Source organism: Oryctolagus cuniculus, chromosome 4, assembly GCF_964237555.1.
Source record: "Oryctolagus cuniculus chromosome 4, mOryCun1.1, whole genome shotgun sequence".
NCBI classification, from domain to species: Eukaryota; Metazoa; Chordata; class Mammalia; order Lagomorpha; family Leporidae; genus Oryctolagus; species Oryctolagus cuniculus.
Genome location: NC_091435.1, coordinates 139,451,470 through 139,477,185, shown reverse-complemented (window position 1 = coordinate 139,477,185; position 25,716 = coordinate 139,451,470). Strand labels below are relative to the sequence as shown.

At 41.1% G+C, this 25,716-nt stretch overlaps 1 protein-coding gene across 11 annotated transcripts in view; it reads right to left on the bottom strand.

Annotated features, from left to right (window-relative positions):
- XRN1 (5'-3' exoribonuclease 1) overlaps window positions 1-25,716 on the bottom strand; it is a 132,090-nt gene that overhangs the window by 96,111 nt on the left and 10,263 nt on the right. For 9 of the 11 annotated variants that reach the window (XR_007924531.2, XM_008266277.4, XM_002716565.5 and 6 more), the window contains exons 2-7: window positions 10,864-11,096; window positions 7,361-7,458; window positions 5,141-5,250; window positions 4,926-5,036; window positions 2,963-3,045; window positions 17-104 (exon numbers count right to left, since the gene is read on the bottom strand). Coding sequence is in view for 10 of the 11 variants with exons in the window: in XM_008266277.4 (XP_008264499.2) it covers window positions 17-104; window positions 2,963-3,045; window positions 4,926-5,036; window positions 5,141-5,250; window positions 7,361-7,458; window positions 10,864-11,096 (723 nt within the window). In the remaining variant the exon portion in view is untranslated. Of the gene's footprint in view, window positions 1-16; window positions 105-434; window positions 3,046-4,678; window positions 4,852-4,925; window positions 5,037-5,140; window positions 5,251-7,360; window positions 7,459-10,863; window positions 11,097-25,716 lie in introns of those variants that run through there. The other 2 variants (XM_008266280.4, XM_051859027.2) reach the window with 2 other exon arrangements.

The window sequence follows — 25,716 nt, the reverse complement described above, 5'->3', positions numbered from 1 at the left end:
CTATATTAATACTTACTTTTAATGCTGAAAATTCATAGTCAATATACTCTCTCATTAACGACAAGTGTAGGAGGTGAAATGTGGTTTCTTCTGGTGCACACACCCTGGAATTCGATAATCAAGATACAGTGAATTATATTTTTATACCCAAGATTAAGAATGTACCAGAGCTTAAATCAAAATTATCATCAGAAGATCATTAAGTCTTATAATTAAGGCATGTAACTTACATGAAAGCTACAGGATAATCTAAAGATAAAAATATAATATAAATCATAGAATATAAAATATGACAAAGTTCTAAATTATTGGTTCACATTATTGTTCTTGTGGAATGATTATCAGAATTAAGAAGCCCTAAGTAGAAATCAGTTGGGTCTGGCCCATTTAAGGCTGGCAATGAGCAGAAAGCACACAGATGATTAAGTACATACTTTTATATTTGTTGAAATATAGTCCACTGCTACAAAGGTAAGGCAGTATCACTTCTTCCTCTTATCTCTCCCTGGATTGGTAGAGGGTTCTACATTCTTAGCTGTTGGCTTCTACTCCAAATCTACAAGTAAGAATTTAAGGGGACAAGGGGTCACTGTGGCACAGCAGGTTAAAGCCACAGCCTGCAGTGCCAGCATCCCATCAGGGTGCCAATTCTAGTCTGGGCTGCTCCACTTCCCATCCAGCTCCCTGCTGATGCACTTGGGAAAGCAGAGGATGGCCCAGGTGTTTGGGCCCCTGCAACCACATGGCAGACCCAGAGGAAGCTTCTGGCTCCTGGCTCCGGCCTGGCTGAGCCCTGGCTATTGCAGCCATTTGAAGAATGAACTAGTGGATGGAGGATCTCTCCCTCTGTCTCTCCTTCTGTCTGTAACTTGCCTTTCAATTGAATAAAAAAAATTAAAAAAAAAAAAAAGAATTTAAGGAGACAATAGCACATTATACAAATTACACACCACTCACAAGAGGGATTTATCTCAGGAATGTAAGAGTATTTCAACATAAGAAAAATATAACCCATTAATAGAACGAAGGGGAAGAAAACCCCACACTATCATTTTGGAAAAGAGGCATTTGCCAATCTTCAACACTCTTTTAAGAAAAATATTCATCAAACTAGGAATAGAAAGAAATTTCCTTAGTCTGATAAAGGGCACTTGTGAAGACCGATAGCTAACATCATAATCATCAACGAAAGACTGAAAACTCTCCTCCTAGCATCAGGGACAAGACAAGTGTGTACACTTTACCACAGCTACTCATCACTTCTGGAAGTCCTAGTCAGAGCAAGTAGGCAAGAAAAAGAAAGAAAAGGCATCAAAATTGGAAAGGAAGAGTAAAACGATCTCAACTTACAGATGGCACGATCCTATATATATAGAAAATTCTATAGAATCCACAGAAAAACTACTTAGAGCTAAAAAATGAATTTAGCATAGCTGGAGGGTCCAAGATAAATATGCAAAAACAATCTGTGTTTTTATATATTTTCAAAGAACATTCCCAAAAAGAATAAGAAAATACTCCCATTTATAACTGTATCTAAAAGAATAAAATACTCAGAAATAAACCTGACTCAGGAGCCAAGACTATACACTAAATAATATAAAAATACTGCTCAAAGGGATCTACAGATTCAATACTATCCCTATCAAAACCTCAATGATGTTTTTTTCAACAACAGAAAAACTCCTTCTAAAAATCATATGGAACTCCAAGACACCCTGAACACCTAAACAGTCTTTAAAAAGTAGAACTAAGCTGGAGGTCTCTTCTGATTTTAAAACGTACTACAGGGGTCAGTGTTGTGGCTTAGCAGATTAAGTGACTGCCTGCAATGTCAATATCCCATATGGACACTGCTCCACTTTTGATTCAGCTCCCTGCTAATGACCTGGGAAAAGCAACAGAAGATGGCGCAAGTGTCTGGGCCCTGGCCACCTACATGGGAAACTCGGATGAAGCTCCTGGCTCCAGCCTGGCCCAGAGCTAGCCCTTGCACCCATCAGGGGATTGAACCATCAGATGGAAGCTTTCTGTCTCTCCCTCTAATTCTTTCAAAAATAAATAAATATATCTTTTTTAAAAAACTTACTGCAAAGCAATAATCGTAACACTGATGTCATAATCATAGACACATATACTATTAGAATAAAATGGACAACCCAGAAACCAAACATTGCATATATAGTCAAACCATTTTCAACAGAACTGCTAAGACATTTAGTGGGGAAAGATAATGTTTTCACTACTGGTGCCAGGAAAATCGAATATCCGTATGCAAAAGTTTAAAGGACGCTGGAGGGGCCACAGTTGTGGTGCACTGGGTTAAGTCATTGCCTGCAATGCCAGCAGCTGGTATCAGAGTGCCAGTTCAAGCCCTCGTTGCTCTGCTTGCAATACAGCTTCCTGCTAATAAACCAGGGAAAGCAGCAGAAGATGGCTCAAGTACTTGGGTCTCTGCCACCCACATGAGAGACCAGGATGGAGTTCCTGGTTCCTGGCTTTGTCCTGGCCCACCCCTGGTTATTGCAGTCGTTTGGGAAATGAACCAGGGGTTAAAAGATCTCTCTCTCTGTCTCTCCTTCTGTCACTCCGCATTTTGAATAAATAAATCTTAAAAAAAGATATACTATACACAACAGTTAACTCAAAAAGATCAAATATCTAAATGTAAAAGTCAAAACTGAGAAATTCTTAAATAAAACACAAGAGAAAAACCTATGGCATTGAATTTGGCATGATTAGATGTGTTACTAAAGGTACAGGTAACAAAACAAGTAGATAAAGTGGACTAAACACACAAAATTGGTCTACATAGATATAGAACACTTGAACATCAAATGACAGTATCAATAGAGTGAAAAGGCACCCCATGGAATGAAGGAAAAATATCTGCAGATCAAATATCTGCAAAGAGATTACTATTCAGACGCTGTTCTTTCTTCCTATATGCTATATGATTTACCTTTGTGTTTTTTTGCCACCAAATCGAACCTCTTCTCTTAAGAGAGAAAAATGTGCCTCATGACTTGTTAATCCAAGCATAATCTGTTGAAAAATAATTAAGAAATGTTTCTGTTCTCTCACTTTTTATAGTTCTAGGTTCATAAAAGCAATTAAATAAAAACATTTATAGAGAGAGCAATAAACATTTAGTACATTAAAGATAAAAATATTCAAATATGACCCATGTGTAGATTATGAATAGGATAAAGTATACTTTTCTAAGACAAAATGATCACTTCAGATATATATGACCTTTATAACCATGCCCCCTACCTACCCTCCCAAATTCCAAAATCCTTGGTTTTCACATTTTTCTACTGGGGCTGGGGAAGAGAAGGAGGATAAATTAGAAACGAGAGGCAGTAACTTTTCCATGATAAAAGAATATGGCAGGGGTGAGGGGCAGGCATTTGGACAAGCTGTTCAGATACCCATATCCTACACTGGAATGCTCGGTTTGATTTTTGGCTGTGGCTCTTGATTCCAGCTTCCTGCTAATGTGGATCCTGAGAGGCAGAGGAATGGCTCAAGTAGTTGGGTTCCTGTCACTGACACTGGGAAATCAGGACTGAGTTCTTGATTCTAAGCATTTGTTCAGTCTTTATGGGATTTTTTGGGAGGTGAGCCAGCAGATAAGAGCCCACTCTATCTGTCTATACTTTGCTCTGTCAGCCTCTAAAATAATTTTTTAAAAATCTAGAATTATTTTGGAGGCCAAGATAACCTCTAATGTAGTAAAACTCAGAAAAACAGTAAAGGGCATTTTCAGTTAATTTTCTCACATAGTAAGCATAAGTGCAATGAGACATATTATCCAGGTGCATTGTTTACTATTTATTTTACTTCAAGGCTTATTGAAACAACAAACCATAACATTTAAGAGGGAACCAAGGAAATAAGAATACTAACTGGTTATATAAATACATTAAGCAATCAGTTTTCTTTGTTTTTTATGTATCATGGTTTATATGCATTTTTAAAAACCCTTCCCCTTTAGAGCAATATTATAAATTTGAATAGATTAAATGATATAAAGTTTGAGATTTGTTTCAATAACCCAGAAGGGTAGGAGTTAAAGAGGAGACAGATGGTTAGTGATAGGAGTTAAAAATTAATATTTAAGGTAGATGAAGGCCACAAGGACATTTCATTTCCTTGGGGAAAAAAAGGCTATCTTATCTATTTATTTCCTTGGGGAAAAAAAAGGCTATCTTATCTATTTTTGTTTATGCCTGAAAATTTCCATAATAAAAAGTTATAGCAAAAGAAGTCTAGATAAGGGGATATTAATAATCATGTAGGGGGGCTGGCGCTGTGATGCAGTAGGTTAATCCTCTGCCTGTGGCGCCAGCATCCCATATGGACACCAGTTCCAGTCCCAGCTGCTCCTCTTCCGATCCTGATCTCTGCTGTGGCCTGGGAAAGCAGTGGAAGATGGCCCAAGTGCTTGGGCCCCTGCATCCACGAGGGAAACCAGGAAGAAGTACCTGGCTCCTGGCTTTGGATGAGCTTAGCTCCAGCCATTGCAGTCATTTGGGGAGTGAACCAACCGAAGGAAGACCTTTCTCTGTCTCTCCCTCTTACTGTCTATAACTCTACTTCTCAAATAAATAAATAAAATCTTTAAAAAAAAAAATCATGCAGGAAGCCTGAGGGTAAAAGTGCCTTTTCTCACCTCAGCAGTCTTCGTATCACTAGCGTTTGTCAGATCTATGATTAATTCTAGAGACCTGCTGATCATAAAGTATGACAAAAAAGCTCAATTTTCTAATTGTCTTAGAATCTTGGAAAAGGCAGAAACAGCAATTATGATTTCCCCAGTATTTGTTGTCACAGCCAGTAGGCTCCCTGTATAAAACAAAGTTTTTTAGATATTGATCTACAAAGCATAAGGTTATAATAACAGCAAACATTATACCTACCAAGTCAGCATCTAAACCATAAAGACAGTGTCTGGTGTTTGGATCATGATCTGGCTTTGCTTTCTCGGATCTGATAAATTCCATGATTTTATGTTCTCCCTCTCCAGGAGTCTAAATGTAATATTTAAAAAGAAAAAAAAAAAGGGGGTAATATGCTGTGGTTTAGACCATTAAATAAATTCTTAATAAATCTTTAAATATAAAAAGATAATAACCTCATGGCCTGAGAAGTAGATAGTAACTCCTTGCCATGACTTGTCTGTGGAAATTTTCATATTTACAAAATACTTCAGATGTTCGTGTAACCTGGCCATGAATTCAGTCCCTACAAATAAAAGTTTTAAGAAGGTTAATCTGAGAAAGAAACAAAAACAGTGGGTCTCAGTGACAACATGTAATCAGATCTAGGTGCCCAGGAAATAGATAGGTATATGACCTGTAAAGAAGACCAAAGCTCTCTTGCTTATCAGGGAATGTTGTACACACTTTTTCTGATGTCATTAGTGACTCCAAATGAAGGCATATAGGGAAAGTCAAGGAATTTAACTCCTTTCTCAGTACTTTTTTTCAGGTGCTTTCAGATAAGGGCACACAGTTTGAATTCTTTAATAATCCTGAATTGTCTTTCTTCTGAAGTTTTTTTTTTTTTTTTTTTTTTTTTTTTTGCCTTAAGGTGTGATGTTTTGATCAGACTGACCATAACTATAAAAAAATTAACAACTATTCCTCTGATGCGGGCATCTCTTTTTTTTTTTTTTTGACAGGCAGAGTGGACAGTGAGAGAGAGAGACAGAGAGAAAGGTCTTCCTTTTGCCATTGGCTCACCCTCCAATGGCCGCCGTGACTGGCGCACCGTGCTGATCTGAATCCAGGATCCAGGTGCTTCTCCTGGTCTCCCATGGGGTGCAGGGCCCAAGCACTTGGGCCATCCTCCACTGCACTCCCTGGCCACAGCAGAGAGCTGGCCTGGAAGAGGGGCAACCGGGACAGAATCCGGCGCCCCGACTGGGACTAGAACCCGGTGTGCCGGTGCCGCAAGGCGGAGGATTAGCCTATTGAGCCGCGGCGCTGGCATCTCATCTCTTAAGAGCACTGGCTTGAGTCCTGGCTGCTTCACTTTGGTCTAGCTTCCTGCTAATGCTCCTGGAAAAGGAACCAAAGAGGGCCCAAGTGCTTGGGCCCCTGCCACTCATGGGGGAGGCCTGGATGGAGTGCCAGTCTCCTGGCTTCAGCTTGGCCCAGCCCCAGTAGTTGCAGCCATTTGGGGAGTGAACCAGCAGAAGAAAGATTTCTCTCTTTGTATCTCTCTCTTTCTCTATAACTCTGCTTTTAAAAGAAATCAATATTTTAAAAACATGATTAATCTAGAAACTGAGTCTACAAAAATTAAGAAAAGTCCAGAGAGTCAATAGTCAAAGGCAAGGGCCGGTGCTGTGGAATAGCAGGAAAAGCCGTCTTCTGTAGCGCTGACATCCCATATGGGTGCCTGTTAGAGTTCCAGCTGCTCCACTTCCAATCCAGCTCTCTGCTATGGCCTGGGAAAGCAGTGAAGGATGGCCCAAATCCTTGGGCTGCTACATCCTCGTGGGAGACCTGGAAGAGGCTCCTGGTTTCAGATCAACACAGCTCTGGCCATTGCGGCCATCTGTGGAGTCAGCCAAGAGGATGGAAGACTTCTCACTCTCTCTCTCTCTGCCTCTGCCTCTCTGTAACTCTGCCTTTCAAATAATTAAATAAATCTTAAAAAAAAAAAAATAGTCAAAGGCAATACAGTCTTAAATCACAAATGGGATATAGTTGGTTATTAAATTGAGCAACATGTTACTAAGGAACTTAATGAAAGAGAAAATACCATTGTTAGTAAAGAATTCATGAGAAAGTAAGAATTTAAGATGTTTTTTCAACAGAAAGAATTATAATGTTACACAGCATTCTTAGGAATATAAAATATGCTATTACACATAAAATTATAATACTGATAAATTCATCTTCCTTAAAGTCATAAAAATCTTAATTGTTGTTGAGAAGTAGAATAGTAAGTGCCCTGAACTAGGAGAATGGGTTTCTCATCCTATACAACACAAATCAGATGCATGAACTTAGCAGGCCACAACCTCAATGACTCTCTTTTTATATGAACAAATAACAGGAGTAGGTTGAAAGATCTTCTAAGTCCCTCATAGGTTTGGAATTCTGTGTATCTGGCAGAGTTATGCTCATATGTACTTTTTATCAACATCTGCAAATCTCTACAGTGGGTCTTTATAGAAGGACTTACAATCAAGGTGAACAAATCATCTTACCAGCAGACACAAGTGGGAAAATACAGCAAATGAAAACCTAAGGCCAAAATAGATCCCAGAAAATAAAATACTTTGGAAAAGCAACTTTTCAATTTACATTTTAGTTCTCTGAGAATTTTTATTTTAGTTTACCTGGTGTAATACAGTTGGAATCAAATCTGGCCTCTGTGGGAAGAGTTTCTCCCTTTTCTACTGCCTTTTTAATTTTGTCTTCTGCCTCCTTTGCTGACCTTAAAGGTTAAAGGAAAATAAAAAACCTTAAACTTTCTGAAAAAAGGTAGGTTCGGCATATAAATACTTGTATGCACTTATAACTAAAATACTGATTTACCAATTTTAAGATTCAAAATAAACAACTTAATTATTATAAATGAAATAATTACAATTGATAGATGAGTCTCAATTATTTTTACTTAAAGAGTTGAGTTTTTCAGAGAACTACAGAAACATTATAACAGCAAAATAACAACAGAACAATATAAACAAATATATGGCAATCCTTATAAGTATATACCAAGTTTATTCTAGAAACAAATTCAAAAGTACTATATAAACATTCATTCAATACACACTCTACATTCTATGACTATAATCATCTTAAATAATAATAAAAATCTTTCAATGGCTTTAAATGTTATCATTAAAGTTCGTTAAAATGATCTCTAAGGCTATTATATAAAATACAGTTAATATATGCCTTTTTGTCTCCTACTAAAAATATTTAAAATGAAAGCCTAATGACATTAATGACATCGCTTGCCAAAATCATCTCATTAAAAAATTTTTTTTTGAGAGGCAGGGAAAGACACAATCTCCCATTTCCTGGTTCACTCCCCAAATGCCCACAACAGCTGGGGCTGGGTCAGGTTGAAGTCAAGAGTCAGGAACTCTATCTGGGTATCCCTTAAGGGTGATAGCAACTCAACTACCTGAGCTATCACCTGCTGCCTCCCAGGGTATACACTGGCAGGAAGCTGGAATCAGGAGCAGAGCCAGGACTTGCACACAGTACCCAGATATGGGATGCGGGCATCCTAATCCCTACTCCAAACTCACTCCAAATCATCTTTTTTGAGGCAACAGAATTTGTAAGATGGTTTTAGAGTCAGAGGGAACTGGGTTAAAATACAGATGTCCCAATTCCTCTCTGGCTTCTCCTGTAACTGTTTCAGTGTACCAGTATGTCACATGACATGCAAGCTGAAAGTTCTGCTTTAGGTACAATTTTCAGTCTTCCTACTAGTTCTACTGTACCCTATAGAATTCTCTCTTTGCAGTGAAGAAATTCCTATTATTTAACCTCCTTCTCACCAACTTCTTCAACACAACAAAAGCTCTGAAGATCTCAACTTATTTGTAATGTCTGTCATGTATATGAGAGGAAGAGAAAGACACAGATAATCTCCCATCTGGTATTTCACTCCTCAAATGCCTACAACAGCCAGGGCTGGATCAAGTTGTAGCCAAGTCAGGAACTCAATCTGGGTCTCCTTTAAGGGTGACAGCAACACATCTACCTGAGCCATCACCTGCTGTCTACCAGGGTGCACATCAGCAGGAAGCTGGAATCAGGAGCAAAGCCAAATTGCCTCTCAAATTTGTAATGTCTGTAATGTATTCCTTTTTTTCTTCCCTTCTTTGACTTAACAAATGATTACTCAATATTACTGTGTGACAACCAATGATTCCTCTCTTCTTAAAGGTTACACTCTAGAGACTGGAGTATGACATAGCAGGTAAAGCTGGACCTGCAATACAGGCATCCCATGTGGGCTCCAGATGGAGTCCCAGCTGCTTCACTTCCAATCCAGATGTGCCTGGGAAAGCAGTGGAAGATGGTCCAAGTGCTTTGCCCCCTGCACCCATGTGGCAAGCCAGGAAGAAGCTCCTGGCTTTGGCTTGGCCCAGCCCAGGCCGTTGGGGAGAATGTCAGAAAGCAACTGAGAGATTTCTGGAATACGAAGGACTTCAGGCTAACACAGTATTTATTAAGTGCTTGAAGTGGGCATGGCAGATTGGTCTTAACCTCTATTCCATTCTTTTAGTTTGTCTTCTGATACTGGACGTTGGGAAGCTCAAAAAATAAAACTGTCAGGCTTGCCTGCAGATAGTTTTGTGGGTATGACTCAGATTTTTATCAACTGGATACTTCCATAAAAGCTTTGGAAACTATACATGTCTGCATGACAGTTGAGGCACTGGGGCTTGGGGTGTATATTTCAGTAGTGGTAGAGAAGATCCCAGTATTCAGTATCTTTGCAGATGCTGCGAAGCAAGTATTGCATTTCTTTTCTGTTACCTGCAAGTGAAGCTTCCCTAACACTAAATTTTCTAGCCTAGTGGCTCCCCAAACTTAGTTTAACAAATACTAGGGGAGCCCAATAAAAATAGCTCCAGAAGTCTCCTAACTTCTAGAGGTTCATATTAAAAAATCTTTGGTAGTACATGAGAATCTAAATTTTGGTAAGAGACAGTCCCTGCCTTTATGTACCATCCTTCCAAAACTTAAATCAGTATTTTTCCCCATTCTCTTCCTATTCTCACTGGTAGTTCTCTCCAAGGCACTCTGCCACCTTCTTTGACGACTTCCGTATGTCATGCATAGGTATTCTTACTTGCAAGTATGATTAAAGGATTCATTAAGCTAATGACCCAACACTTGAGACTCAGAGTTTCTTGCCTACAATTCTAACAACTTTCTTAACTTTGGCTACTCATAAACAGGGACACAGTCTGATCTCCTTGTTAACTTGGAAATATTCCACATGTGCAAGACTTTGACCTTATTTTTAAAAAAGATTTGTTTATTTATCCAAAAAGCAGAGTGACAGAGAGTGAAGGAAAGACACAAAGAAAGAGAGAGAGAGAGCTGCTCTATCCATGGGTTTACTCCCCAAATGGCTGTAACAGCCAGGGCTAGCTGAGACCAAAGCCAGGAGCCAGGTCTCCATCCTGGTCTCCCACATGGGTGGCACTTAGGCCATCTTCTACTGCTTTCCCAGGTGCAGGGACCTGGATCAGAAGCAGAGCAGCTAGGGCTCAAAGGTTTGCCACAGTCCCTATTTTGACTTTAAAATCCTCTCTGTGTGTAAAAATTCTTCTCATCCTTTTACTTCTACTATCTGACTCATGCAGTGGTGATGGTAATTCCCTGAGTATCCTAATTCACCTATCTTCCCACAGTCCATCTCACTTGCTTTTCTGCCTAATTCACACCCATGCTCCACAAAGTCTGGGCATGTAACACGCGATTGTTGAGTTAAATCAAATGTCAACAATGTTGTCATTAGAACATTATTCTCAGTTCATTCTGCAGTTATCATCCCAGGACAGACTACTATAGGAGTTTTTCTCTACTAGTAACTTTTTCAAATCATCACTGAGAAGTCTGAAAACTTGTAACAGAACATGAAAGGGTGACTTTAAATAAAACCCAACATATGCTATGGGAAATGATGCTAATTGGAATTACTAACTCTTGGCTGCTAATATAAAGTATGAAATATTATCATTTCTGGGGGGAATTAAGTAGGAAACAATCATGAACAGAAGATGAATTGTGTTAAGTCAATTATCTTTAAAATAGTGTTTTATTAATCTAAATATTATTTTAAAATCAACCATCAATATTTTACCTAAAACGCCTCCCACGCTGCTGGTTCATTTTTGCTCGAGGAGCCACACCATCAACAGCCATAAAGAACACTTTCCTAGGTTTAATAATGCGAAACAACACCTCCAGGTAGTGAAAAATATCAGTAAAGATTTTATCCTCTGAAATTCTGAAGTGAACATCATCATCATTAGGATGGGAACATTGATGTATAATTCCATTCATATCCAGATACAAGTTGTCAAATTCAGGAATCTAAAAAACAAAGAAAAATGCTATGAACGTTAACTTTAATCAGCCATAGATATCTTTTTTTTAAAACATATTATTTATTTATTTGAAAGGTAGAGTTACAGAGAGAAGGAGATTCAGAGAGAAAGGTCCTCCATCCATTGGTTCACTGCCCAAATGGCCACAATGGCTGAAGCTGAGGGATCTGAAGCCAGGAGTCAGGGGTCTCTTCCAGGTCTCTCACACAGGTGCAGGAACCCAAGCACTTTGGCCATCCTCCACTGCTTCCCCAGGCCATAAGCTGAGAGCTGGATCAGAAGAGGAGCAGCCGGGACTTGAACCAGCATCCATATGGAATGCTGGCTTAGCCTACTACGCCACAGTGTCAGCCATCAACCATAGATATTTTTAACAGCTGGGGAAAATAATTATTCAGTAATAATAATAAAAAAAACAGAAATAAGGGCATTCTTATTACATAAGAACTGAGTAAACAATTCCAACCGAATAAAGGAGGAATTAATAACACAGAGACATATCATATGGTTAAAAAAGTATAATGCACCAATGGCTTGATTAAAATTTATTGCCAGAAAATAATTTACTTATTCAAAATTAGGTACCCAGGAAAACACCAAGTAAAGTACTTGGTTCGAGTGATACTTGAAATATTAATTTCCTTTCTTGCTACTATGTGATGTTAAATTCTCAAAGCCTCAATTTCCTCTATGAATGGGACAACATAATCCCTATTTATATCAAAAACATGTTTGTACATGGTTATAAAAAGGTTTTACAAGTTATTGAAAGCCACATTATATATTGTTTCAATGAAAGAATCATTGATTTGATTACATTGATTTTTATAAGAGGAATACTATAGAAACAAATATACACCAACAAAGAACTGAAATGGATGTAACTAAAAAATTATAATATTTAGTATAATCAATGAATTGTAGATTAGTCTGCTTTACTAATTAAATAAAATACCTTTAATTTTCAAATATAAAGACATAATGGGTTTTTCTTGTAAAAATGTAATGAAAACAACTTCTGAAATGATAATTCAACTTTTACAACACATGCAGGTAACAATACACTTTCTTATTGAGAAAATGGCATACCTTTGAGCTTTGAAGGTGAACAGTGTGAATCAGTGAACACCATAAAAACTTAATTTATATAGTGTTGCAGTAAGAAATTTTAAATATTGTTATTGAGTAACAGGCTCAACTAAAATGACAATTGTGATCATGAAATTTTTATTACTTTTTTACTATTTTTATTTACTACTTAATTCAAGAAATATAAAAACCTGGGAAGTAAAAAAAAAGTACTAATAAGAAGAGCAATGAAATAAAATTTGCCATAGATGAATAAAAATGATAAAACAGTTTGGAATAATCGAAGTGTATAAGGAAACTAAGAGGCATTTCAAATCAGTGAAGGAAAGAGATAGGGAATCTACCTAATTACATGAAATAAAACAAAACTGCATCTCATAACAAAATAAATTCCAGAAGGATTAACAATTAGCTGTGAGAAATCTAAAAATTATGTACATATCTTGCTAATATTAGAGTGGAGAAAGCCAGGTTTTGTTTTTTTTTTTTTTTCCCCAGCATGCTGGGGCTCTCTGATCAAACCAGAACACAGCAGCCCCGAGGAACTACAGCATAGGGTTTATAAAGGCAAAAACCGCAAAATCGGGAGGGGGGGAACGCACGGTTCTATACACGGTTGCTAAGATCAAAAGAGAGTACAAAAAAATCAAAAGAGAGTACATGGTTACTGGGGTCAACATAACCTAAGGCCTAGGTGAAATTAATATCCATCATAATCTTGACAATACCAGTTACAATTGTACAATTATCATTTATGATCTTGACATTAATCCAAATTATATGTAAGACATAGACAAATCACATCTTTATCATTAACCCAGGTGCAACCTTTCTACTTTCAAGCTTGAGCAATCATGCTAGGGGGTTTCTGTGCTCTGTCAAGGGTGATGTAGTGCACTGCTATTGTCTGACTATTTGAGATCATAGTTTCAGACCAGAGTCTCACGGTGGGGGGGTTACTTTCCCAGAATGCAGTCTCAAGTACTCCAAAATGGAGTCCCTACTGTCAAGGTGCTACTTCATTCCCCACTTCCTGTTGGCACAATCTCTAATCCTAGAGATTATCAGTTTCAGAATTCTGGAGAGTGGCATACTGCTGCCGAATTACCATAAGTTTAACGTTGCCAATTTGTTCCCTAAAAAAGGTTACAAGTCTATTTAAAATGCAAGGTCCAATGGTAACAATTAGGAGCAGAATGACCAGGGGACCTGCTAGCAAGGAGAGTGGCGTAGTCAGCCATGGGGATAGGGTTCCCTACATCTAAGTCAGGCAGGTCGCAGGTATCCACCCCTGCAGCCAGCTGACACACATCTGGGTGGAGGAAGCCTAGATGGCGCCATCCAGAGTTTAGAGGAAGGGTGAGCAAGACCCCCTGGAGAATGGAGATCCGGAGGCTGGACATAGATGTCTTTTCTGTAGGCCTTTATGTTACACACACATAAGCTCATAACTGACTTTCTACCTAACATTTTTTCCTCAAGAGGAGTACCCCAAATTCTTATTTGGGATTATGGATGAAAGCCAGGTTTCATAAAGCAAACAAATGGTGGAATTGGCCATATAGAAAAGTATCATTTTAACTCCACAGGGTTAAAAAAAAGTGTCATAACAAACTTGATTCAAAATGAAGATTCAAGGAAGTGTTTGCAAACTAAGAGAATCAACATTCCTACAACACAAAATATTCTGAGAAAAAGAGCAAATCTTAAAAATAATCATAGAAAATGGAAAGTAAGTCTAAAGAAAAACATAAAAGTCTAATAAGCTTTTGAAAAGATGTTATCATCCCTGCAGTAAGAAACAACGAAATCCCGTCATTTGCAACAAAATGGAGGAATCTGGAAAACATTATGCTGAGTGAAATAAGCCAGTCCCAAAGGGACAAATACCATATGTTCTCCCTGATCGGTGACAACTGACTGAACACCAAAAAGGAAACCTGTTGAAGTGAAATGGACACTATGAGAAATGGTGACTTGATCATCATAGCCTTGACTGTTAATGAACAACTTAATACATTATTCCTCTTAGTAGTTTTTTTTTTTTTTGTCTGTTCTACTTAATATGACTGGTTTAATTCTGTAATTAATACACAGCTATTCTTAAGTGTTGAAATTTAACTGAAATGTGATCCCTGTTAAACATAAGAGTGGGAATAAGAGAGGGAAGAGATGTACCATTTGGGACATGCTTAAGCTGACTTGCCCCAAATGGTAGAGTTAAAAACATACCAGGGGACTCCAATTCAATCCCATCAAGGTGGCATGTACCAATGCCATCTCACTAGTCCAAGTGATCAATTTCAGTTCACAATTGATCATAATGAAAGGACAAAGAGTCAAAGGGAGCACATAAACAAGTCTAGTACCTGCTAATACTAACCGATAGAATAAATAAAGGGGAGAGTGATCCAACATGGGAAGCGAGATACTCAGCAGACTCATAGAATGGCAGATGTCCTAAACAGCACTCTGGCCTCAGAATCAGCCCTAAAGGCATTCGGAGCTGGCTGAAAAGCTCATGAGAGTATTTCAGGCATGGAAAGCCAAGACACTCTGGCAAAAAAACAAACAAACAAACAAACAAACAAACCACACAAAACCTAAATGAAAGATCTCTGTGAGTGAGATCCCAGTGGAAAGAACAGGTCTTCAAAGAAGGAGGTACCTTTCTCTGAAGGGAGGAGAGAACCTCCACTTTGACTATGACCTTGTCTAAACAAGATAAGAGTCGGAGAACTCAAAAGGCTTCCATAGCCTTGGAATCTCATGACTGGAGCATAGGGAGATTACTGATGCCATAAACAGGAGTGTCAATTTGTAAAGTCAACAACAGGAGTCACTGTGCACTTAACTCCTCATGTAGGATCTCTGTCCTTAATGTGCTGTACATTGAGATTTAATGCTATAATGAGTACTCAAACAGTATATTTCACTTTGTGTTTCTATGGGGGTGCAAACTGTTGAAATCTTTACTTAATGTATACTAAACTGATCTTCTGTAAAAAAAAAAAAAAAAAAAAGGCCGGCGCCGTGGCTCAATAGGCTAATCCTCCACCTTGCGGCGCCGGCACACCGGGTTCTAGTCCCGGTCGGGGCGCCGGATTCTGTCCCGGTTGCCCCTCTTCCAGGCCAGCTCTCTGCTATGGCCAGGGAGTGCAGTGGAGGATGGCCCAGGTGCTTGGGCCCTGCACCCCATGGGAGACCAGGAAAAGCACCTGGATCCTGGCTCCTGCCATCGGATCAGCGCGGTGCGCCAGCTGCAGCGGCGGCCATTGGAGGGTGAACCAACGGCAAAGGAAGACCTTTCTCTCTCTGTCTCTCTCTCACTGTCCACTCTGCCTGTCAAAAATAAAAAAAAATAAAAAAAAAATAAAAAAAATTATCAATTCCCAACTTGACTCTCACTGGGATTAAACATGACAATAGGTCTGCTCTGATTTCATCATCATTTAAAAAATCATCTATTATTTTTCACTTTATGATTCTGTGTGGGAGCAAACTGTTGAAATCTTTACTTAATGTATACTAAACTGATCTTCTGTATATTAAGAGAATCGAAAATGAATCTTGATGTGAATGGAAGGGGAGAGGGAGTGGGAAAGGGGAGGGTTGCGGGTGGGAGGGACGGTATGGGGGGGAAGCCATTGTAACCCATAAGCTGTACTTTGGAAATTTATATTCAAAAAGTTAAAAAAATAAATAAAAAAAATTATCATCATCAGTAATAATAATAAAAAAAGAAAAGATGTTACCATCCAAAATATTTCATATTAAATTAGCAAAGATTTAAGAGACTGATGTTATCCAGTATTGGCCAGGTTTTGGTTTGGGGGAAATGCATATCATATGTTATGACTGGGGCTGCCATTGTGGCACAATGGGTTAAGCCACCATCTGTGATGCCAGGATCCCATATGAGCACAGGTTTGGGTTCAGGCTGCTCCATTCCAGATCCAGTTCTCTGCTAATGATACCTGGGAAAGCAGCAGGTGAAGTTTTTGGGTTCCTGCCAACCAAGCTACTGGTTCCAAATAGCCCAGACCCAACCACTGCAGCCATTTGGGGAGTGAACCAGCAGATGGGAGCTTTCTCTATCTCTTCCCCCTCTCTCTGTAACTCTGCCTCTCAAAGAAAATAAAAATCTTATTTAAAGAAACCAATAACTAAAAATTATTAGGCCCTTAGTATGTGTCAAACACTGGTCTGGAGGCAGGTGGTTATGGTGCATTGGGTAAGCTGCTGCTTGGGACACTTAGATCATATATTGCAGTAATGGTTTGAGTCCTGCATACTCCCTTCTGACCCAGTTTCCTGCTGATGCTCCTGGGAGGGATCCAACCATGGGTTCCTGTCACTCATGGGGGAGACCTGTATGGAGTTCCTGACTCTTGGCCTTGGTCTGACTCAAATCTAACTATTGCAGGCATTGGGTGGCCTGATTCAAATGCAAATGCAGGCATTTGGGGAGTGAACCAATGGATGGAAGATATTTCTCTATCCCTGTCTCTGTTTATCTCTGTCTCTCTCTCTCGGTTACTCTGCCTTTCAAATAAATAAACTTTTAAAAAATGAAATTCTTTTTAAAAAGTGGGCCATATATATTATTTTGATTATAACAACCTTGTCTTTAGTACTTAGCATCCTATTTTAAAAAGTTTTTTACTTATTTGAGAAGCAGAGAAAGAGAGAGCTCCCATATATTGGATCACTCCCCAAATGTCCACAAAGACCAGGGCTGGCTAGGTAGAAATCTGGCCAGGAATTCAATCCAGGTCTCCCAAATGGGTGACTGGAATCCAATTACTTGAGCCATCACTCTGCCTCCGAGAGTTCAACATTAGTAAGAAGCTGGATTTAGGAGCTAGAGTTGAAAGGAGTCTAGACCAGTGTCTTAACTGCCAGGCTAAACCTAAACATCAACCCCAGCATTCTCATTTTAGAGAAGAGGAAAGTCACAGAGCTAGAAAAGAGAAATGGGATTTATATAATTAAGTAGGGAAAGGAATACAAATTGGTACAACTAATCTGAAAATCTGCAATAAGATCTGGAACACCGGCCGGCGCCGCGGCTCAATGGGCTAATCTTCCTCCTGTAACGCCGGCACACGGGGTTCTAGTCCCAGTCGGGGCGCCAGATCCTGTCCCGGTCGCTCCTCTTCCAGGCCAGCTCCCTTCTGTGGCCCAGGAGCGCAGTGGAGGATGGCCCAAGTGCTTGGGCCCTGCACCCGCATGGGAGACCAGGAGAAGCACCTGGCTCTTGGCTTCGGATCAGCACGGTGTGCTGGCCGCAGCCTGCCAGTTGCAGTGGCCATTGGCGGGGGTGAACCAACGACAAAAGGAAGACCTTTCTCTCTGTCTCTCTCTCTCACTGTCCACTCTGCCTGTCAAAAAAAAAAAAAAAACCAAAAACCAAAACCAAAACCAAAAACAAACAAACAAACAAACAAACGAAAAACAAAAAAAACCCCTGGAACATGTATATGATTAAACCAGGATTTCAACTACTAAAAATTTATCCTGCCGGCGCCGTGGCTCAATAGGCTAATCCTCCACCTTGCGGCGCCGGCACACCGGGTTCTAGTCCCGGTCGGGGCGCCGGATTCTGTCCCGGTTGCCCCTCTTCCAGGCCAGCTCTCTGCTATGGCCAGGGAGTGCAGTGGAGGATGGCCCAGGTGCTTGGGCCCTGCACCCCATGGGAGACCAGGAAAAGCACCTGGATCCTGGCTCCTGCCATCGGATCAGCGCGGTGCGCCAGCTGCAGCGGCGGCCATTGGAGGGTGAACCAACGGCAAAGGAAGACCTTTCTCTCTCTGTCTCTCTCTCACTGTCCACTCTGCCTGTCAAAAATAAAAAAAAATAAAAAAAAAATAAAAAAAATTATCAATTCCCAACTTGACTCTCACTGGGATTAAACATGACAATAGGTCTGCTCTGATTTCATCATCATTTAAAAAATCATCTATTATTTTTCACTTTATGATTCTGTGTGGGAGCAAACTGTTGAAATCTTTACTTAATGTATACTAAACTGATCTTCTGTATATTAAGAGAATCGAAAATGAATCTTGATGTGAATGGAAGGGGAGAGGGAGTGGGAAAGGGGAGGGTTGCGGGTGGGAGGGACGGTATGGGGGGGAAGCCATTGTAACCCATAAGCTGTACTTTGGAAATTTATATTCAAAAAGTTAAAAAAATAAATAAAAAAAATTATCATCATCAGTAATAATAATAAAAAAAGAAAAGATGTTACCATCCAAAATATTTCATATTAAATTAGCAAAGATTTAAGAGACTGATGTTATCCAGTATTGGCCAGGTTTTGGTTTGGGGGAAATGCATATCATATGTTATGACTGGGGCTGCCATTGTGGCACAATGGGTTAAGCCACCATCTGTGATGCCAGGATCCCATATGAGCACAGGTTTGGGTTCAGGCTGCTCCATTCCAGATCCAGTTCTCTGCTAATGATACCTGGGAAAGCAGCAGGTGAAGTTTTTGGGTTCCTGCCAACCAAGCTACTGGTTCCAAATAGCCCAGACCCAACCACTGCAGCCATTTGGGGAGTGAACCAGCAGATGGGAGCTTTCTCTATCTCTTCCCCCTCTCTCTGTAACTCTGCCTCTCAAAGAAAATAAAAATCTTATTTAAAGAAACCAATAACTAAAAATTATTAGGCCCTTAGTATGTGTCAAACACTGGTCTGGAGGCAGGTGGTTATGGTGCATTGGGTAAGCTGCTGCTTGGGACACTTAGATCATATATTGCAGTAATGGTTTGAGTCCTGCATACTCCCTTCTGACCCAGTTTCCTGCTGATGCTCCTGGGAGGGATCCAACCATGGGTTCCTGTCACTCATGGGGGAGACCTGTATGGAGTTCCTGACTCTTGGCCTTGGTCTGACTCAAATCTAACTATTGCAGGCATTGGGTGGCCTGATTCAAATGCAAATGCAGGCATTTGGGGAGTGAACCAATGGATGGAAGATATTTCTCTATCCCTGTCTCTGTTTATCTCTGTCTCTCTCTCTCGGTTACTCTGCCTTTCAAATAAATAAACTTTTAAAAAATGAAATTCTTTTTAAAAAGTGGGCCATATATATTATTTTGATTATAACAACCTTGTCTTTAGTACTTAGCATCCTATTTTAAAAAGTTTTTTACTTATTTGAGAAGCAGAGAAAGAGAGAGCTCCCATATATTGGATCACTCCCCAAATGTCCACAAAGACCAGGGCTGGCTAGGTAGAAATCTGGCCAGGAATTCAATCCAGGTCTCCCAAATGGGTGACTGGAATCCAATTACTTGAGCCATCACTCTGCCTCCGAGAGTTCAACATTAGTAAGAAGCTGGATTTAGGAGCTAGAGTTGAAAGGAGTCTAGACCAGTGTCTTAACTGCCAGGCTAAACCTAAACATCAACCCCAGCATTCTCATTTTAGAGAAGAGGAAAGTCACAGAGCTAGAAAAGAGAAATGGGATTTATATAATTAAGTAGGGAAAGGAATACAAATTGGTACAACTAATCTGAAAATCTGCAATAAGATCTGGAACACCGGCCGGCGCCGCGGCTCAATGGGCTAATCTTCCTCCTGTAACGCCGGCACACGGGGTTCTAGTCCCAGTCGGGGCGCCAGATCCTGTCCCGGTCGCTCCTCTTCCAGGCCAGCTCCCTTCTGTGGCCCAGGAGCGCAGTGGAGGATGGCCCAAGTGCTTGGGCCCTGCACCCGCATGGGAGACCAGGAGAAGCACCTGGCTCTTGGCTTCGGATCAGCACGGTGTGCTGGCCGCAGCCTGCCAGTTGCAGTGGCCATTGGCGGGGGTGAACCAACGACAAAAGGAAGACCTTTCTCTCTGTCTCTCTCTCTCACTGTCCACTCTGCCTGTCAAAAAAAAAAAAAAAACCAAAAACCAAAACCAAAACCAAAAACAAACAAACAAACAAACAAACGAAAAACAAAAAAAACCCCTGGAACATGTATATGATTAAACCAGGATTTCAACTACTAAAAATTTATCCTGCCGGCGCCGTGGCTCAATAGGCTAATCCTCCACCTTGCGGCGCCGGCACACCGGGTTCTAGTCCCGGTCGGGGCGCCGGATTCTGTCCCGGTTGCCCCTCTTCCAGGCCAGCTCTCTGCTATGGCCAGGGAGTGCAGTGGAGGATGGCCCAGGTGCTTGGGCCCTGCACCCCATGGGAGACCAGGAAAAGCACCTGGATCCTGGCTCCTGCCATCGGATCAGCGCGGTGCGCCAGCTGCAGCGGCGGCCATTGGAGGGTGAACCAACGGCAAAGGAAGACCTTTCTCTCTCTGTCTCTCTCTCACTGTCCACTCTGCCTGTCAAAAATAAAAAAAAATAAAAAAAAAATAAAAAAAATTATCAATTCCCAACTTGACTCTCACTGGGATTAAACATGACAATAGGTCTGCTCTGATTTCATCATCATTTAAAAAATCATCTATTATTTTTCACTTTATGATTCTGTGTGGGAGCAAACTGTTGAAATCTTTACTTAATGTATACTAAACTGATCTTCTGTATATTAAGAGAATCGAAAATGAATCTTGATGTGAATGGAAGGGGAGAGGGAGTGGGAAAGGGGAGGGTTGCGGGTGGGAGGGACGGTATGGGGGGGAAGCCATTGTAACCCATAAGCTGTACTTTGGAAATTTATATTCAAAAAGTTAAAAAAATAAATAAAAAAAATTATCATCATCAGTAATAATAATAAAAAAAGAAAAGATGTTACCATCCAAAATATTTCATATTAAATTAGCAAAGATTTAAGAGACTGATGTTATCCAGTATTGGCCAGGTTTTGGTTTGGGGGAAATGCATATCATATGTTATGACTGGGGCTGCCATTGTGGCACAATGGGTTAAGCCACCATCTGTGATGCCAGGATCCCATATGAGCACAGGTTTGGGTTCAGGCTGCTCCATTCCAGATCCAGTTCTCTGCTAATGATACCTGGGAAAGCAGCAGGTGAAGTTTTTGGGTTCCTGCCAACCAAGCTACTGGTTCCAAATAGCCCAGACCCAACCACTGCAGCCATTTGGGGAGTGAACCAGCAGATGGGAGCTTTCTCTATCTCTTCCCCCTCTCTCTGTAACTCTGCCTCTCAAAGAAAATAAAAATCTTATTTAAAGAAACCAATAACTAAAAATTATTAGGCCCTTAGTATGTGTCAAACACTGGTCTGGAGGCAGGTGGTTATGGTGCATTGGGTAAGCTGCTGCTTGGGACACTTAGATCATATATTGCAGTAATGGTTTGAGTCCTGCATACTCCCTTCTGACCCAGTTTCCTGCTGATGCTCCTGGGAGGGATCCAACCATGGGTTCCTGTCACTCATGGGGGAGACCTGTATGGAGTTCCTGACTCTTGGCCTTGGTCTGACTCAAATCTAACTATTGCAGGCATTGGGTGGCCTGATTCAAATGCAAATGCAGGCATTTGGGGAGTGAACCAATGGATGGAAGATATTTCTCTATCCCTGTCTCTGTTTATCTCTGTCTCTCTCTCTCGGTTACTCTGCCTTTCAAATAAATAAACTTTTAAAAAATGAAATTCTTTTTAAAAAGTGGGCCATATATATTATTTTGATTATAACAACCTTGTCTTTAGTACTTAGCATCCTATTTTAAAAAGTTTTTTACTTATTTGAGAAGCAGAGAAAGAGAGAGCTCCCATATATTGGATCACTCCCCAAATGTCCACAAAGACCAGGGCTGGCTAGGTAGAAATCTGGCCAGGAATTCAATCCAGGTCTCCCAAATGGGTGACTGGAATCCAATTACTTGAGCCATCACTCTGCCTCCGAGAGTTCAACATTAGTAAGAAGCTGGATTTAGGAGCTAGAGTTGAAAGGAGTCTAGACCAGTGTCTTAACTGCCAGGCTAAACCTAAACATCAACCCCAGCATTCTCATTTTAGAGAAGAGGAAAGTCACAGAGCTAGAAAAGAGAAATGGGATTTATATAATTAAGTAGGGAAAGGAATACAAATTGGTACAACTAATCTGAAAATCTGCAATAAGATCTGGAACACCGGCCGGCGCCGCGGCTCAATGGGCTAATCTTCCTCCTGTAACGCCGGCACACGGGGTTCTAGTCCCAGTCGGGGCGCCAGATCCTGTCCCGGTCGCTCCTCTTCCAGGCCAGCTCCCTTCTGTGGCCCAGGAGCGCAGTGGAGGATGGCCCAAGTGCTTGGGCCCTGCACCCGCATGGGAGACCAGGAGAAGCACCTGGCTCTTGGCTTCGGATCAGCACGGTGTGCTGGCCGCAGCCTGCCAGTTGCAGTGGCCATTGGCGGGGGTGAACCAACGACAAAAGGAAGACCTTTCTCTCTGTCTCTCTCTCTCACTGTCCACTCTGCCTGTCAAAAAAAAAAAAAAAACCAAAAACCAAAACCAAAACCAAAAACAAACAAACAAACAAACAAACGAAAAACAAAAAAAACCCCTGGAACATGTATATGATTAAACCAGGATTTCAACTACTAAAAATTTATCCTGCCGGCGCCGTGGCTCAATAGGCTAATCCTCCACCTTGCGGCGCCGGCACACCGGGTTCTAGTCCCGGTCGGGGCGCCGGATTCTGTCCCGGTTGCCCCTCTTCCAGGCCAGCTCTCTGCTATGGCCAGGGAGTGCAGTGGAGGATGGCCCAGGTGCTTGGGCCCTGCACCCCATGGGAGACCAGGAAAAGCACCTGGATCCTGGCTCCTGCCATCGGATCAGCGCGGTGCGCCAGCTGCAGCGGCGGCCATTGGAGGGTGAACCAACGGCAAAGGAAGACCTTTCTCTCTCTGTCTCTCTCTCACTGTCCACTCTGCCTGTCAAAAATAAAAAAAAATAAAAAAAAAATAAAAAAAATTATCAATTCCCAACTTGACTCTCACTGGGATTAAACATGACAATAGGTCTGCTCTGATTTCATCATCATTTAAAAAATCATCTATTATTTTTCACTTTATGATTCTGTGTGGGAGCAAACTGTTGAAATCTTTACTTAATGTATACTAAACTGATCTTCTGTATATTAAGAGAATCGAAAATGAATCTTGATGTGAATGGAAGGGGAGAGGGAGTGGGAAAGGGGAGGGTTGCGGGTGGGAGGGACGGTATGGGGGGGAAGCCATTGTAACCCATAAGCTGTACTTTGGAAATTTATATTCAAAAAGTTAAAAAAATAAATAAAAAAAATTATCATCATCAGTAATAATAATAAAAAAAGAAAAGATGTTACCATCCAAAATATTTCATATTAAATTAGCAAAGATTTAAGAGACTGATGTTATCCAGTATTGGCCAGGTTTTGGTTTGGGGGAAATGCATATCATATGTTATGACTGGGGCTGCCATTGTGGCACAATGGGTTAAGCCACCATCTGTGATGCCAGGATCCCATATGAGCACAGGTTTGGGTTCAGGCTGCTCCATTCCAGATCCAGTTCTCTGCTAATGATACCTGGGAAAGCAGCAGGTGAAGTTTTTGGGTTCCTGCCAACCAAGCTACTGGTTCCAAATAGCCCAGACCCAACCACTGCAGCCATTTGGGGAGTGAACCAGCAGATGGGAGCTTTCTCTATCTCTTCCCCCTCTCTCTGTAACTCTGCCTCTCAAAGAAAATAAAAATCTTATTTAAAGAAACCAATAACTAAAAATTATTAGGCCCTTAGTATGTGTCAAACACTGGTCTGGAGGCAGGTGGTTATGGTGCATTGGGTAAGCTGCTGCTTGGGACACTTAGATCATATATTGCAGTAATGGTTTGAGTCCTGCATACTCCCTTCTGACCCAGTTTCCTGCTGATGCTCCTGGGAGGGATCCAACCATGGGTTCCTGTCACTCATGGGGGAGACCTGTATGGAGTTCCTGACTCTTGGCCTTGGTCTGACTCAAATCTAACTATTGCAGGCATTGGGTGGCCTGATTCAAATGCAAATGCAGGCATTTGGGGAGTGAACCAATGGATGGAAGATATTTCTCTATCCCTGTCTCTGTTTATCTCTGTCTCTCTCTCTCGGTTACTCTGCCTTTCAAATAAATAAACTTTTAAAAAATGAAATTCTTTTTAAAAAGTGGGCCATATATATTATTTTGATTATAACAACCTTGTCTTTAGTACTTAGCATCCTATTTTAAAAAGTTTTTTACTTATTTGAGAAGCAGAGAAAGAGAGAGCTCCCATATATTGGATCACTCCCCAAATGTCCACAAAGACCAGGGCTGGCTAGGTAGAAATCTGGCCAGGAATTCAATCCAGGTCTCCCAAATGGGTGACTGGAATCCAATTACTTGAGCCATCACTCTGCCTCCGAGAGTTCAACATTAGTAAGAAGCTGGATTTAGGAGCTAGAGTTGAAAGGAGTCTAGACCAGTGTCTTAACTGCCAGGCTAAACCTAAACATCAACCCCAGCATTCTCATTTTAGAGAAGAGGAAAGTCACAGAGCTAGAAAAGAGAAATGGGATTTATATAATTAAGTAGGGAAAGGAATACAAATTGGTACAACTAATCTGAAAATCTGCAATAAGATCTGGAACACCGGCCGGCGCCGCGGCTCAATGGGCTAATCTTCCTCCTGTAACGCCGGCACACGGGGTTCTAGTCCCAGTCGGGGCGCCAGATCCTGTCCCGGTCGCTCCTCTTCCAGGCCAGCTCCCTTCTGTGGCCCAGGAGCGCAGTGGAGGATGGCCCAAGTGCTTGGGCCCTGCACCCGCATGGGAGACCAGGAGAAGCACCTGGCTCTTGGCTTCGGATCAGCACGGTGTGCTGGCCGCAGCCTGCCAGTTGCAGTGGCCATTGGCGGGGGTGAACCAACGACAAAAGGAAGACCTTTCTCTCTGTCTCTCTCTCTCACTGTCCACTCTGCCTGTCAAAAAAAAAAAAAAAACCAAAAACCAAAACCAAAACCAAAAACAAACAAACAAACAAACAAACGAAAAACAAAAAAAACCCCTGGAACATGTATATGATTAAACCAGGATTTCAACTACTAAAAATTTATCCTGCCGGCGCCGTGGCTCAATAGGCTAATCCTCCACCTTGCGGCGCCGGCACACCGGGTTCTAGTCCCGGTCGGGGCGCCGGATTCTGTCCCGGTTGCCCCTCTTCCAGGCCAGCTCTCTGCTATGGCCAGGGAGTGCAGTGGAGGATGGCCCAGGTGCTTGGGCCCTGCACCCCATGGGAGACCAGGAAAAGCACCTGGATCCTGGCTCCTGCCATCGGATCAGCGCGGTGCGCCAGCTGCAGCGGCGGCCATTGGAGGGTGAACCAACGGCAAAGGAAGACCTTTCTCTCTCTGTCTCTCTCTCACTGTCCACTCTGCCTGTCAAAAATAAAAAAAAATAAAAAAAAAATAAAAAAAATTATCAATTCCCAACTTGACTCTCACTGGGATTAAACATGACAATAGGTCTGCTCTGATTTCATCATCATTTAAAAAATCATCTATTATTTTTCACTTTATGATTCTGTGTGGGAGCAAACTGTTGAAATCTTTACTTAATGT